At 37.0% G+C, this 13,941-nt stretch overlaps 1 protein-coding gene across 11 annotated transcripts in view; it reads right to left on the bottom strand.

Annotated features, from left to right (window-relative positions):
* Nucleotides 1-13,941, bottom strand: part of ptprma (protein tyrosine phosphatase receptor type Ma) — a 188,444-nt gene that overhangs the window by 131,143 nt on the left and 43,360 nt on the right. For all 11 annotated transcript variants that reach the window (XM_067377872.1, XM_067377874.1, XM_067377878.1 and 8 more), the window contains exon 2: nucleotides 12,631-12,753. In XM_067377872.1, coding sequence (XP_067233973.1) covers nucleotides 12,631-12,753 — 123 coding nt within the window. The remainder of the gene's footprint in view (nucleotides 1-12,630; nucleotides 12,754-13,941) is intronic.

The following is a 13,941-nucleotide window of genomic DNA, read 5'->3' as shown; positions in this document are numbered from 1 at the left end:
TCACTGAGAGAGACAAGATGATGTTCAACACACACACACACACACACACACACACACACACACACACACACACACACACACACACACACACACACACACACACACACACACACACACACACACACACACACACACACACACACACACACACACACACACACACACACACACACACACACACACACACACACACACACACACACAAACACACCTGAATCAACAAAGAAGATTCACTGAGAAGACGTGTAGGGCGGGACCTGATGTTGTCTTCTTTAACTTGATTAAATTCATTAAATTCATATATATATATATATATGTATATATATATATATATATATATATATATATATATATATATATATATATATATATATATATATATATATATAAAATTACTTTTTATATATACATTTATATAAAAAAATTACATATTATTGATAAAAAATAAAATAATAATTATTATCATCATCATTTTTAATTGTGTAATAATAATAATAATAATAATAACAATAATAAATTAATTACAAATAAATAAATACATATATATTATTTAAATATTTGATTTTAAATAAAAGGTTATATATATATATATATTTAATTATTAATAATAACAATTGTTATTATTAATAATTAAATATATAAACAATTATTAATATCATCAATGATATTTGTGTAATAATAATAATAATAATACTCTCTTTCTCTATATATGATTAATAATATTATACATATACATATAACTAACATATATAAACTTCATATAAAATAAAATATTGAATAAATAATCATATTAATTATTGTTAATAATAATATATTAAATATTTAAATGTTAATAATAATAATAAAATTAATTATTATTTTATTATCCTTATCATCATTATTGTTGTTTAATATCACTGTATATATGTATATTAATATTATTTAAGTATTATATATATATATATATATATATATATATATATACATAAAATATTTAATTAATAATAATACTAGTAATACTAACAATACCAATAATATATTAAATATTTAAATATTAATAATAATAATAATCATTATTATTATCATCATTATTGTTAATTGTGTAATAATAATAGTAATAATAATAATAATAATAATAATAATAATAATACTGTCTCTCTGTATATATATGATTAATAATATTTAAGTATTATATATATATATATATATATATATACTTTTATACAAATAAAATATTTAATTAATAATAATATTAATTATTTATAATAATATTAATATATTAAATATTTAAATGTTAATAATATAAATTTGTGTTCTTTTTATTATCATCATCATCATCATTGTTGTTGGTAATTGTTTAATAACAATAATAAATTATTTACAAATAAATAAATAAATATATATTATTTAAATATTTTATTTTTAATGAAAGTTTATATATATTTAATTAATAATAACAATTATTATTATTAATATTAATAATAATTAAATATATAAACAATTATTATTATCATCGACGTTATTTGTGTAATAATAATAATAATAATAATAATACTCTCTTTCTCTATATATGATTAATAATATTATACATATATACATATAATTAACATATACATATAAACTTTATATAAAATGAAATATTTAATAAATAATCATATTAATTAGTGTTAATAATAATAAAGTTAATTATTTAAATATTAATAATAATAATAATACTCTCTCTCTGTATATATATGATTAATAATATTTAAGTATTATATATATATACGTTTATACAAATAACATATTTAATTAATAATAATATTAATTATTTATAATAATATTTATATATTTATAATAATATTTATATATTAAATATATTTAAATGTTAATAATATACATTTTTATTCTTTTCATCATCATCATTGTTGTTAATTGTTTAATAACAATAGTAAATTAATTAATTCATATGATCATATATAACTGATATGGTGTGAAAGAACTCAGAATCCCAGAATGCCATCACCTCTTTTAATCCCATGTAAATGCATGTTGGGATGGATCTGAAGTGGATCAGCTCTGAACATGTGTGAAGAAAGTGAGTGTGGAGTGTGATTTGCAGTGTCTGTGGTTTGTCGTGTTTTATAACCCAGCGCAGGAACACGAGTCCCTCTGACAGCTGACGATTTAGAAGCTGCGTGACCCCGCAACAAATCACCTCTCCAACAGGAAAGCAGGTCGTCCCAGCATGCACCGCTGCCCCGCGCGGCTCCGCGCTCCTTCAGCTTCATTCTGTTCTAATCAATCCCAGCAAATAGCATCTCAAGCTGAGCACCATAAAGACATAATGTGAGTCAGAAGCCTGTTTGTAGGTACTGCGAGGTCTGGTTCGCGGAGCAGATACGAGCCATAAATTGATACAGCGCCATAAATGGATATTTAATTAATACGGCGGTGAACAGGGTGAGCGGGATGAAATAGCGCCGCAGCAGCTCGAGCGGGAGTTTCATTACACTCGTGTCGAGAGCGTTACCGCCGGCCATAATTCTCCAGAGCCGGGCGGCCGGGGAAATTGAACAGCCTGCCGCTGGGCTCCATCCGACGAGACGCGCAAAGCCCAAAATCAGACACATTTAGCCGGGATCACGTGGAAGCAGCATCTAATTCAATTCGGCCATATTCCTCCCAACGTCCTGCGGAGATAAAGCAGGTCTGATCATTCCAGTGATGCAGGAGAGCGAGTTTACTTTGTGTTTTCAACTGTCTGTCTGTCAGCCAGTGGAAACATCTGGGCAAAACCAGAGGGGTGTGTCCCGTACACCCGGCCCCGCCCACTCGGCCCGATCGCCATGGAGACATCTGGAAACAGGCAAGAGTTCAGTGCCAGTCTGGAAATCTCTGTGCTTCACAATAAAGAGTCTCTAATGCTTCTGTGAAGCTCTTCTCATCACGAGTTCTTCTGGAGAACAAAACCGTCACTGATGAGCAAGTTTAATTTACTTACACTTTTGCATAGTTTACAGCATTGTTCTAGGGTTTAAAACGGCTAAAGCTTGAGAGTTTGAATGCTCGAAAGGCATAAATATATTTTTATTATTATTTTACAGTACAATTGTAATTAACAAATGTAAGCAATGTTTTTTATAATTAGAGTTTAATATTACTATAAAATGAAGATAAAAATATATTAATTGCTATTCAGTCATGCTTTTGTGTGCCCATGTCAAAATTGGTGAAAATATCTAATTTCGTTATAAACGTTTATATCTATGAACACATAAAAAATTACTCCCATCCGACTTTGATTGCAGACATTTGGCATGTTTCTGATTTTCCTACAGTAGTTTCGTCTCGATCGGACTAACAGTTTCTAAGATATTCGTGAATGTTGTTTAAGCGCTGAATCACAACGTTGCATTAACCATAAGGCAAAACCTAGCATGTTTGGTGTCGTTGGACACGGCAAGGATTCAGGAATCCAAGGAGATGAAAATCCTGTTAAAATAAGCCAACGCCATTAGGTGGCGCTGGTCTGTAACTTCTCAGTCTCCTTCAGAGCATCGTGTCGATGACGCATACCGAGTTTCGAAATGATTCGTTCAAGCGTTATTTTACTCAAAATTCAAAATGGCCAACTCCCAAAATGGTCGATGTGGGAAAACTGAATATAATTGGACTCAGCATGACGCCCCGAATCTAATGAGAACACATTTATGCTTTCTGAACAAACCGTTCAGAATTTATAAGCAAAGATAGCCATTTTTCGTATCTCTGGACCAGTTGGTGGCGCTGCACCGAAACACAACATGTAACAACGACCTAGGAGGAGTTCAAAAAAAGTATTTTTTTCGGAAAATGGCATAAATAATTAAAATTTTTACATTTTAAAATGTTGTTAAATAATTTAAATATTAACTTTAAGTCACACTTCAGTTTAGGGTCCAATTCTCACTATTAACGCTGACTTTTGCCTCAAACTCCTAATTACTGTTTTCTAATAGTTAGTGAGGTAGTTGTTAAGTTTAAGTATTGGGTAGGATTATGGGATGTAGAATATGTTCATGCAGTATAAGGCACTAATATGTGCTTTATAAGTACTAATAAACAGCCAATATCCTAGTAACATGCATGAAAATAAGCAACTAGTTCATAGTGAGAATTGAACCCTAAAGTGTTACCCAAGTTAAATTCTCTTAAGTAAATATTTCATGTGACAAAAAACAGTCTCAGACTCATGCATTATTTTCCAAGTGAAGTCATAAAATGCTTCTAAAATCTAAAAGCCCATGCATGCATTTATTTTAAGAGCAAACAAAGCAGGAAAAAACAAAAGTCAGAGATGGAGTGCTTGTGTGAGAGTTCGTGTGATTCTGCTGACCCACAGGCCCGGTCAGATCAACACACGCGTTCCTCTACTGTGACAGTACCCGCGGTTACGGCGTCCCGGTGCGAGTGTTGTCAGTGGGAGGGGTTTTAATTAGCGGCGCTCTCACTGATAGGTGCTTCAGTAATCAAGCGTCTGTCCCCGCGGCCGCTAATCCACACGTCTCCTGACAGACAGATACGGGCTCACGCAGTCATGTGGCCCGCTGATAACACGCCCTGACACGGGAAATTACCAGCGCGCTCCCGGCATCCGGCGACACGCACCGCAAATAGCTTTTTAATGTTGTGCGAATGATCCGGTGTTTGGAGACGGTGCCCTCAGGATTGATGGGATAATATAATCCAAATAAGACGCTATCACGGGGCATAAACAGCATTCGTCAGAGTTAAGCCTGTTTGATCACATTAGCTCAATATTCCATATTTAATTTATCAGACGGTCAAGGTCACTTAAAGGAAAGTTGACAATGCAAACGCTCTGGATGCTCGGGTTAAATAATGTACTGAAAGCACTGGAACTGAAGCGAGAACAGCGGAAAATCACACATATGAGATTCATTTTGTCCTCAAAGTTGATGTTGAAAACGGGCAAGCGTAAGGATTTGAGCGAGTTTGACGAGGGCCGAATCGTGATGGGTCAGAGCATCTCCAGAACTGCAGCTCTTGTGAGGTGTTCCCGGTCTGCAGTGGTCAGGAGTGCTCCAGTGGTGAACCGGATCATGGGTTCATTGATGCACGTGAAGTTAATGAAAGTTAAGCTGGTTCTGACGGAAAGGTGTCAGAATACACAGTTTGTTGCATATGGAGCTGCAGACCAGCCATGCTGACCCCTGTCCACCGCCGAAAGTGTGTGTGTGTGTGTGTGTGTGTGTGTGTGTGTGAGTGTGTGTGTGTGAGTGAACCTCATGCTGATGCTCCAGATGAAGCAGTGAAAGTGTGTCTTGTTTCTATGAATACTACGGTACGGCGTTCTAGGATTTCTCTGGCTCTATGAATTCACGTCTGGATCAGAGTGTTGACAGACGCACACAACTGGACGACAGCGGATGGTTATCGTCTATTTAAACACGTGTCAGTCAGAGCTGGTTTCAGACGCTCGGCGGCCGGCGGCTGTAAAGGTCGGCGTGACGGAGCGTCACTATGAGGCGTTGTTATCACGCGAGACACATGAAAGCGCCGGCGTGTCAGACTGATGAACTGTATCGTGGGCTTTATTTATTTGGGACCAGCTGTGTTTGCCCTGATAACGCTGTGTATTTGAAATATTAATAAGCGCATGAACCGGCGGGGCGCGTGTGCTCTGAACTGCCCACGGAGGGTTAGCGCCTTTATTGCAGGTATCAGAGATCCCCGCGGGCGTCCGGCGCTCATATTCACAGATGCACCGTGTGTCCGGGTCAGTTTGAGTCTGAGTGTGACGAATGGACCTGCTCGCGTCTCTACATGAATCTAAAGCGGACCATTAGTTTTTAATATATCTGCATTGATGTCAACAACCTGTTGCTGTGAACGTCTCTCTGCTGCAAACATGAGAGTCTACAGCGGGTTCATCACATTACACAAAAACTACAATAACAACAATACATTTAGAATATATGTGTATAAAAAGTTATTTAATGTATGAAATAATTATAAATTATATAAACAATATATTATTGTATTTACAATAATAATAACTACCATTATATATATATATATATATATATATATATATATATATATATATATATATATATATATATATATATATATATATATATATATATATGAAATAATAATAAAAATATAAATAGTAGCTTTAATATTAAATTAAATTTTGTTATGTAAAAATAATTCTACAATTCACTTTCATGTAGGTATTGGTTAATCTATATTGGTTAAACTCAAATTTTTCATTTTCCCAGAAAATAATAATAATAATATATGATTGTTTATACAATTTACATGTGTATAGAAATAATTATTATATAAAAAATGTTTTTTATTATATTTAACTATATATATATATATATATATATATATATATATATATATATATATATATATATATATACACGCACATATATATATATATAAAATTTATTACATGAAAACTATATTATGTCATATTATAAAAGTAAAATAACAAAAGTAACATTATTATAGTACATTTTGTCCAGCAAAAATAATTCTATAATTCACTTTCATGTAGTATTGCTATCTTTTCTGGTTAATTTTTCATTTTCCTAGAAAATAATAATATATAAATTTATATATTTATAAAATAAATAGATTTTACATTTGTATAAAATTTTATTATTATAAGAAATAATTATTATATAAAAATATTTGATATAATAACATATAATATTAAACATTATTAAAATATTAATTAACACACACACACACACACACACACACATATATATATATATATATATATATATATATATATATATATATATATATATATTATATTTATATATGTATATATAGGAGTATATATTACATGAAAAAATATTATATTGAGTACACATTCTGGCTAAACTCTTAAATTTTCCATTTTCAGAGAAAACTGTAGGAAGCAAACGTTTGGAACAGTTAAAATGTCTCTTAATTATAAACAACTATTACAGGTTTGTAGTAAAAAGAAACAACAACTGTATTTAATAATTCCATATTTGTCCTGTACAACCATAACACCATGTTTGGCTTTGACGTAAGTCAGCACGTTCTTTTTATTGAAACACACTTTTAGTGCATCAGACAGCAGAAATCAAAACTCAAGCGCAGTGAAGTGGAAAGAACGGCAGCGGTTTTTCTCAGGATTGAGGTTATTGACAGTCATTCTGAAGAAACTGCTGAAACACAACAGACTCTCTCTCTCTCTGGCAGTGTTCAGCTGGATGAGGTTATTTATAATAATCATACAGTATATGAGACGGTGGGTGTGCTACTGAACAGCCAATCAGACGTCAGAACACTAGTGGGAATAATTCAGTTGGGTGACGTCCAGGAGCGAGGGCTGCACTGAACCACATGACCAGGAGAATTACATTAGACTGAGATTCCTGCAAATAAAAGCTGAAACTCAGACGAATCCTCCAGGCCTGATTCAAACGTCCAGCATTGAGTCCGTTTCTCTTGATACTTTAAATCACAGAATCATCAAAACAACACGAACAGCAGTAATAGAGCGAGAGGTCAGAGGTCAGAATTACCATAAAGATCATCCTGTTTCACAACAGATACTGAACAACAGATCAGTGTGAATCTGAATGTCACACACAGAAACTTTGAGTCGGTCTGAAGGTGCAGAAGAGTCAAACCGAACCAGATATCTGAGGTGAGCGTGTGAAATCACAAGATTAATGGAGCTAAACTCTCCTCCGACCCCCGGCAGAAGTGTGTGTGTTCCAGCAGACGGATGGAGCGAAGCACCTGTTAGCAGAGCTGAGGGAACGTTTGCATGTCTCAGAGAGAGGAGACATCTGATCCTGTTTTAACCCAGCGATTGGGTTGTTTTGACCCAGCGAATGGGATGTTTTAACCCAGCGATTGGGTTGTTTTAACCCAGTGATTGGGTTGTTTTGACCCAGCGAATGGGATGTTTTAACCCAGCGATTGGGTTGTTTTGACCCAGCGAATGGGATGTTTTAACCCAGCGATTGGGTTGTTTTAACCCAGCGATTGGGATGTTTTAACCCAGCGATTGGGATATTTTAACCCAGTGATTGGGATGTTTTAACCCAGCGAATGGGATGTTTTAACCCAGCGATTGGGATGTTTTAACCCAGCGATTGGGATATTTTAACCCAGCGAATGGGATGTTTTAACCCAGCGATTGGGATGTTTTAACCCAGCGAATGGGATGTTTTAACCCAGCGATTGGGTTGTTTTAACCCAGCGATTGGGATGTTTTAACCCAGCGAATGGGATGTTTTAACCCAGCGATTGGGTTGTTTTAACCCAGCGATTGGGATGTTTTAACTCAGCGATTGGGATGTTTTAACTCAGCGATTGGGATGTTTTAACCCAGCGATTGGGATATTTTAACCCAGCGAATGGGATGTTTTAACCCAGCGATTGGGATGTTTTAACCCAGCGAATGGGATGTTTTAACCCAGCGATTGGGTTGTTTTAACCCAGCGATTGGGATGTTTTAACTCAGCGATTGGGATGTTTTAACCCAGCGATTGGGATGTTTTAACCCAGCGATTGGGATATTTTAACCCAGCGAATGGGATGTTTTAACCCAGCGAATGGGATGTTTTAACCCAGCGAATGGGATGTTTTAACCCAGCGATTGGGTTGTTTTAACCCAGCGAATGGGATGTTTTAATCCAGCGATTGGGATGTTTTAACCCAGCGATTGGGTTGTTTTAACCCAGCGAATGGGATGTTTTAACCCAGTGTTTGGGATGTTTTAGCCCAGTGAATGGGATGTTTTAACCCAGCGATTGGGTTGTTTTAACCCAGCGATTGGGTTGTTTTAACCCAGCGATTGGGTTGTTTTAACCCAGCGATTGGGATGTTTTAACTCAGCGATTGGGATGTTTTAACCCAGCGATTGGGATGTTTTAACCCAGCGATTGGGATGTTTTAACCCAGCGATTGGGATGTTTTAACCCAGCGATTGGGTTGTTTTAACCCAGCGATTGGGATGTTTTAACCCAGCGAATGGGATGTTTTAACCCAGCGATTGGGTTGTTTTAACCCAGCGATTGGGATGTTTTAACCCAGCGATTGGGTTGTTTTAACCCAGCGATTGGGATGTTTTAACCCAGTGTTTGGGATGTTTTAACCCAGCGATTGGGATGTTTTAACCCAGTGTTTGGGATGTTTTAACCCAGCGATTGGGATGTTTTAACCCAGTGTTTGGGATGTTTTAACCCAGCGAATGGGTTGTTTTAATCCAGCGATTGGGTTGTTTTAACCCAGCGATTAGGTTGTTTTAACCCAGAGAATGGGCTGTTTTAACCCAGTGTTTGGGATGTTTTAACCCAGCGAATGGGTTGTTTTAATCCAGCGATTGGGTTGTTTTAACCCAGCGATTGGGTTGTTTTAACCCAGAGAATGGGCTGTTTTAACCCAGTGTTTGGGATGTTTTAACCCAGCGAATGGGTTGTTTTAATCCAGCGATTGGGTTGTTTTAACCCAGCGATTAGGTTGTTTTAACCCAGCGAATGGGTTGTTTTAATCCAGCGATTGGGTTGTTTTAACCCAGCGATTAGGTTGTTTTAACCCAGAGAATGGGCTGTTTTAACCCAGTGTTTGGGATGTTTTAACCCAGTGAATGGGTTGTTTTAATCCAACGATTGGGTTGTTTTAACCCAGCGATTAGGTTGTTTTAACCCAGCGAATGGGTTGTTTTAATCCAGCGATTGGGTTGTTTTAACCCAGCGATTAGGTTGTTTTAACCCAGCGAATGGGTTGTTTTAATCCAGCGAATGGGATGTTTTAACCCAGCGAATGGTGACCTGATGGTGAATGGTGAATCCTGTCGACACGAGCGTATGTGAGCGTCACCTCATCAGAACACGACCACAGCGACTTCTGTAGGAATATCTCAGGAACATGACCTACACTAATGCAGACCAAGCTCATGCTTCTCTATGCACAGATATTTTTTCATTCTTTAATTCTTCGGTAACCTTAAAAAAATGATAGATTATACAAAAAAAAATACTAGCCTCATAATGAAATTTATTTATTTATTTAATGTTTCTTAAAATGATAAGAATAGATTTTCTAACTTTCCCCCTTTTTTTTTTTTTTTTTTGGATGAAAAATATTCCCAGACATTCCCGACAGAAGTCACGAGATTCACCTTTCTCAGTCCCACAGAAGCAGGGCAGCGTGTGACACAGTTTCTCTCATGTTCTCGCTCCACATTTCAGAGCGGCACCTTGATCTCTAATGTGGCCGGGAGGGTAATGCTATTATCAAGACGCTAATGAGAACCGAGAGAAAGTCGCAGCACATTCGAGATTCATACCTGCTGCCATCTATTCTGACTCAAAGCGTGTCTAGCAGGGCGTTCAGTCTCGAGCGGCACCGTCCGAATGAAAAAGACCAATATATCCCAGCTGCCTTGACCTCCCTGAAAGTGGAATAGAATTAAATAGATAAGAGCTGTCATACAGTGTGGAGGGTGAACTATTGCAGACTGACTGTCACGGTTATATGAGCTTCACATATTGATTGCCACCCATAGCCACTTTTGGTGGTGTAGGTGTTCAGCGTGGGCACCTGTGAGGACCGTCACGCTCACCGAACCGCCAGAACGAAGAAAACATCTCGCCGTTCACGGGTTTGATGTTTCTGGGCGTAAATGGCTGTACGAGGGAAACAGAAGGACGGCCGGCAGCTTGACTAATTGCCCTCAATTCAGGCAATCAGCAAGAAACAGCTTCCACCCAGCAGGAGCCGCGCTCACAAAACAATATCACATTCACATGCAAATGTGTCTGCGTTTCTGTGTACGTGTAGGTCGCCTGCCCCGCGTCCGGCCTCGCGTCTCCCTCCTGCTGCGACGGCATAAATCACCTGCGCTGCGAGAGTAAACGCCGCTGCTTCGTTCTTGCGCTCCGGCGCGGGCGAGGTGAAATTAGCCACGTCCTCACAATTAATCCTGATCCTGCCACGGAGACGCCGGCCGATCGGCACGGTTAGGCATAGGATTTAAGAGCAAACGCCACGGACGCTGCTTGTAATGGAAAAAAAATGTATTAGGGTGAGACAAAGAGCCTTGTTTACCAGCGTCACGTGAGCAAGTGTACTGTGTGTCTTAATAATGATTATAAGAGTGCATCTGAAACTGCAGTCCACTAGTGGATGTTAAACGGTTTGGCTTCACTGAGTCATGTATATAAATCTATGTGCATTACTAGAAAAGAAGGTTCAGTTGGTTCAGTTTCTATACAAAATGCTACATTCTAAAATATTCTGTGTTAAAATCAACCCAAGTTGGGTTAAAAATGGACCCAGCGAATGGGTTGTTTTAACCCAGTGATTGGGTTGTTTTAACCCAGCAAATAGTTTGTTTTAACCCAGCAATTGGGTTGCTTTAACCCAACGAAAGGGGTTGTTTTAACCCAACGAATGGGGTTGTTTTAACACATTAATTGGGTTGTTTTAACCCAACAAAAGGGGTTGTTTTAACCCAGCGAATGGGTTGTTTTAACCCAGCGAATGGGTTGTCTTAACCCTACGAAAGGGGTTGTTTTAACCCAACGAAAGGGGTTGTTTTAACCCAGCAAATGGGTTGTCTTAACCCTACGAAAGGGGTTGTCTTAACTCAGCGAATGGGTTGTTTTAACCCAATGAATGGGTTGTTTTAACCCAACGAATGGGTTGTTTTAACCCTACGAAAGGGGTTGTTTTAACCCAGTGATTGGGTTGTTTTAACCCAGTGGTTGGGTTAAATATTTGCCCAACCTGCTGGGTAGTTTATTTAACTCAACTATTGTTTAAAAATTACTGTATTGCTCGCTTAAAATAAACCCAAAATATTTTGGAAATGAACATTTATTAGTATGTTTCATAAACTTACATTAAACTTAAATAATTAAACAATAAACATTTATTAAACTGCTTATTAATAAATGTTAATGTAATTATGCGTCTGATTTTTCATTTCCAAAATATTTTGGGTTCATTTTAAACAAGAAATACAGTCATTTTTAAACAATAGTTGAGTTAAATAAACTACCCAGCAGGATGGGCAAATATTTAACCCAACCACTGGGTTAAAACAACCCAATCACTGGGTTTGTCCATTTTCAACCCAACTTGGGATATTTTTAACCCAGCATTTGTTAGAGAGTAGGGCTCTTGACTCAATTTTCCAGAACCTTCATGCCAAAAAGAAGAAATGTTGTGAGGTTTTTAAACACACAAACTTTATAGATATAAATAATAAAGACTATTATAGTATTTCTTCTGAAATAACACTGGTGTCCGTTTCTGCACCACAGATCAGTGGCGTTTCCATCTTCCCATTAAAATCTGTTAAACCGCCATTCCATAAGTCTGTCGGACCAACGACACATCAGCGTTTATCAAAGCTGCCGCGATGACGGCGACCCTGATCATATGCTGAAATAATGAATCAAAGAGACACAGCGCTCCAGAGACTGAATCCTCCAATGCCATTAAACTCCATCACTGAAACAGGTGATCATGAATCCGGTCATTCATCATGACATCCAGCACTTCTGCACTCCTGATCCAGGATCAGCCTCTGAGAGCTGCATGTTCCTGCTCGATATAAAGATTCGTAAAGAGCGCCGCAGACTGACTAACCTGCCGGGACCCAGGGGTCTGACGAGGGTTTCTGTTTGGTGTTGACCTGCTCCCAGTCGAAGTCGTCATCTTTGTATTGAATGTATCCGCAGTCCGTGTAGGACTTCTCCAGGAGACAGTCATCTGCAGAGAGGACACAGAGATCAGTGATGATTACCACCTCAAAACAACAGTAACGAGAGTAAGATGAGAAGACTGACGACAGCATGGCAGAGCATTCGTTGCGCAACAGAAACTGAGATAACTGTCTTGTCTTGTAGAATTCGCACTCAGTACCTCAGCTCCCTATTCACAGAGTACGCACGATCGCAAAATAGAAAGCGAAAGTAAAACGCGAACACACATAAAAACGCAATTTCAAAACCCCGCATGCAAATATCTCCCAATATGAAAACTATCTTAGGCTGGACTGTGCAGTTGTAACCATCTCTCAGCTCTGAATGTACTTTTAGTCAAATGCCTGTATATAAGATTAGTATTGACAAAGTTCAGAGGCCGTCATATATGTGGATCAACTTACTTTCAATATGAAAAATAACTTTTATATAGATGGATTAATTGCATTTTGAAAAAAAAAAAGTGTCATGGATTTATTGCATTTTGGGGGAAAAAAATAATACGTTTTTATTATAAACTTTTAAAAATCAAAATGTAGATTTGAATTTTTAATGTTTTTATAACCAAAAGATGCTATGTGAAAGTTTGAAACAGAAAATAGGCTGTTTGCACTTAATAAGACTAAGAGAAATCTGTTATTCATTTTTATTTCTATGATCAATTTGTGGAAAGGAGTTCAGTTAGAAGGTCAAAAGTTGTAGAAGCTCATAAATGATGTACAGTAAGATCTGAAGAGACTCATGAAATCATACAGGAGAGAAGCACTTGAATATTGTTGTCTTTATTACGTATCTTAAAAATCATCAGACAGACAGACAGACTCGGACACAGACAGCAGGAATGTGCAGCACCTTCTTCTCGCTCATTTTCATCTCATAAGTAAGACATGATTCAAACGCTGTTTACTTTAATGCCCAGGAGAGCAGCTCAAATACGGCTCTCTCAGCGTGACGTTCTGCGAATCTGAGCCGCCAATATCAACATCCTGGAAGGCAGAAACAAATTTCTCAGTGTTGTGATGTTTTTATGGAAATAAATCCCTTTTTTTAACTATCTTTGCAACACAGAAGCCCAGGAGCGGAGGATCTCGCTAAGAATAAGCGCGATTGAAATAAGAGTGAATTTATTTCGGGCCGCCACAGGCTCGGAGCGTAATGACTGCGAGGTGTGAGGTGATCCGAGCCTCGTACGGGC

The sequence above is a fragment of the Chanodichthys erythropterus genome, chromosome 23 (genome assembly GCF_024489055.1).
Source record: "Chanodichthys erythropterus isolate Z2021 chromosome 23, ASM2448905v1, whole genome shotgun sequence".
Classification (NCBI taxonomy): Eukaryota; Metazoa; Chordata; class Actinopteri; order Cypriniformes; family Xenocyprididae; genus Chanodichthys; species Chanodichthys erythropterus.
The sequence above is the reverse complement of the archived record's forward strand: the minus strand, read 5'-3'. Positions and strand labels throughout refer to the sequence as shown.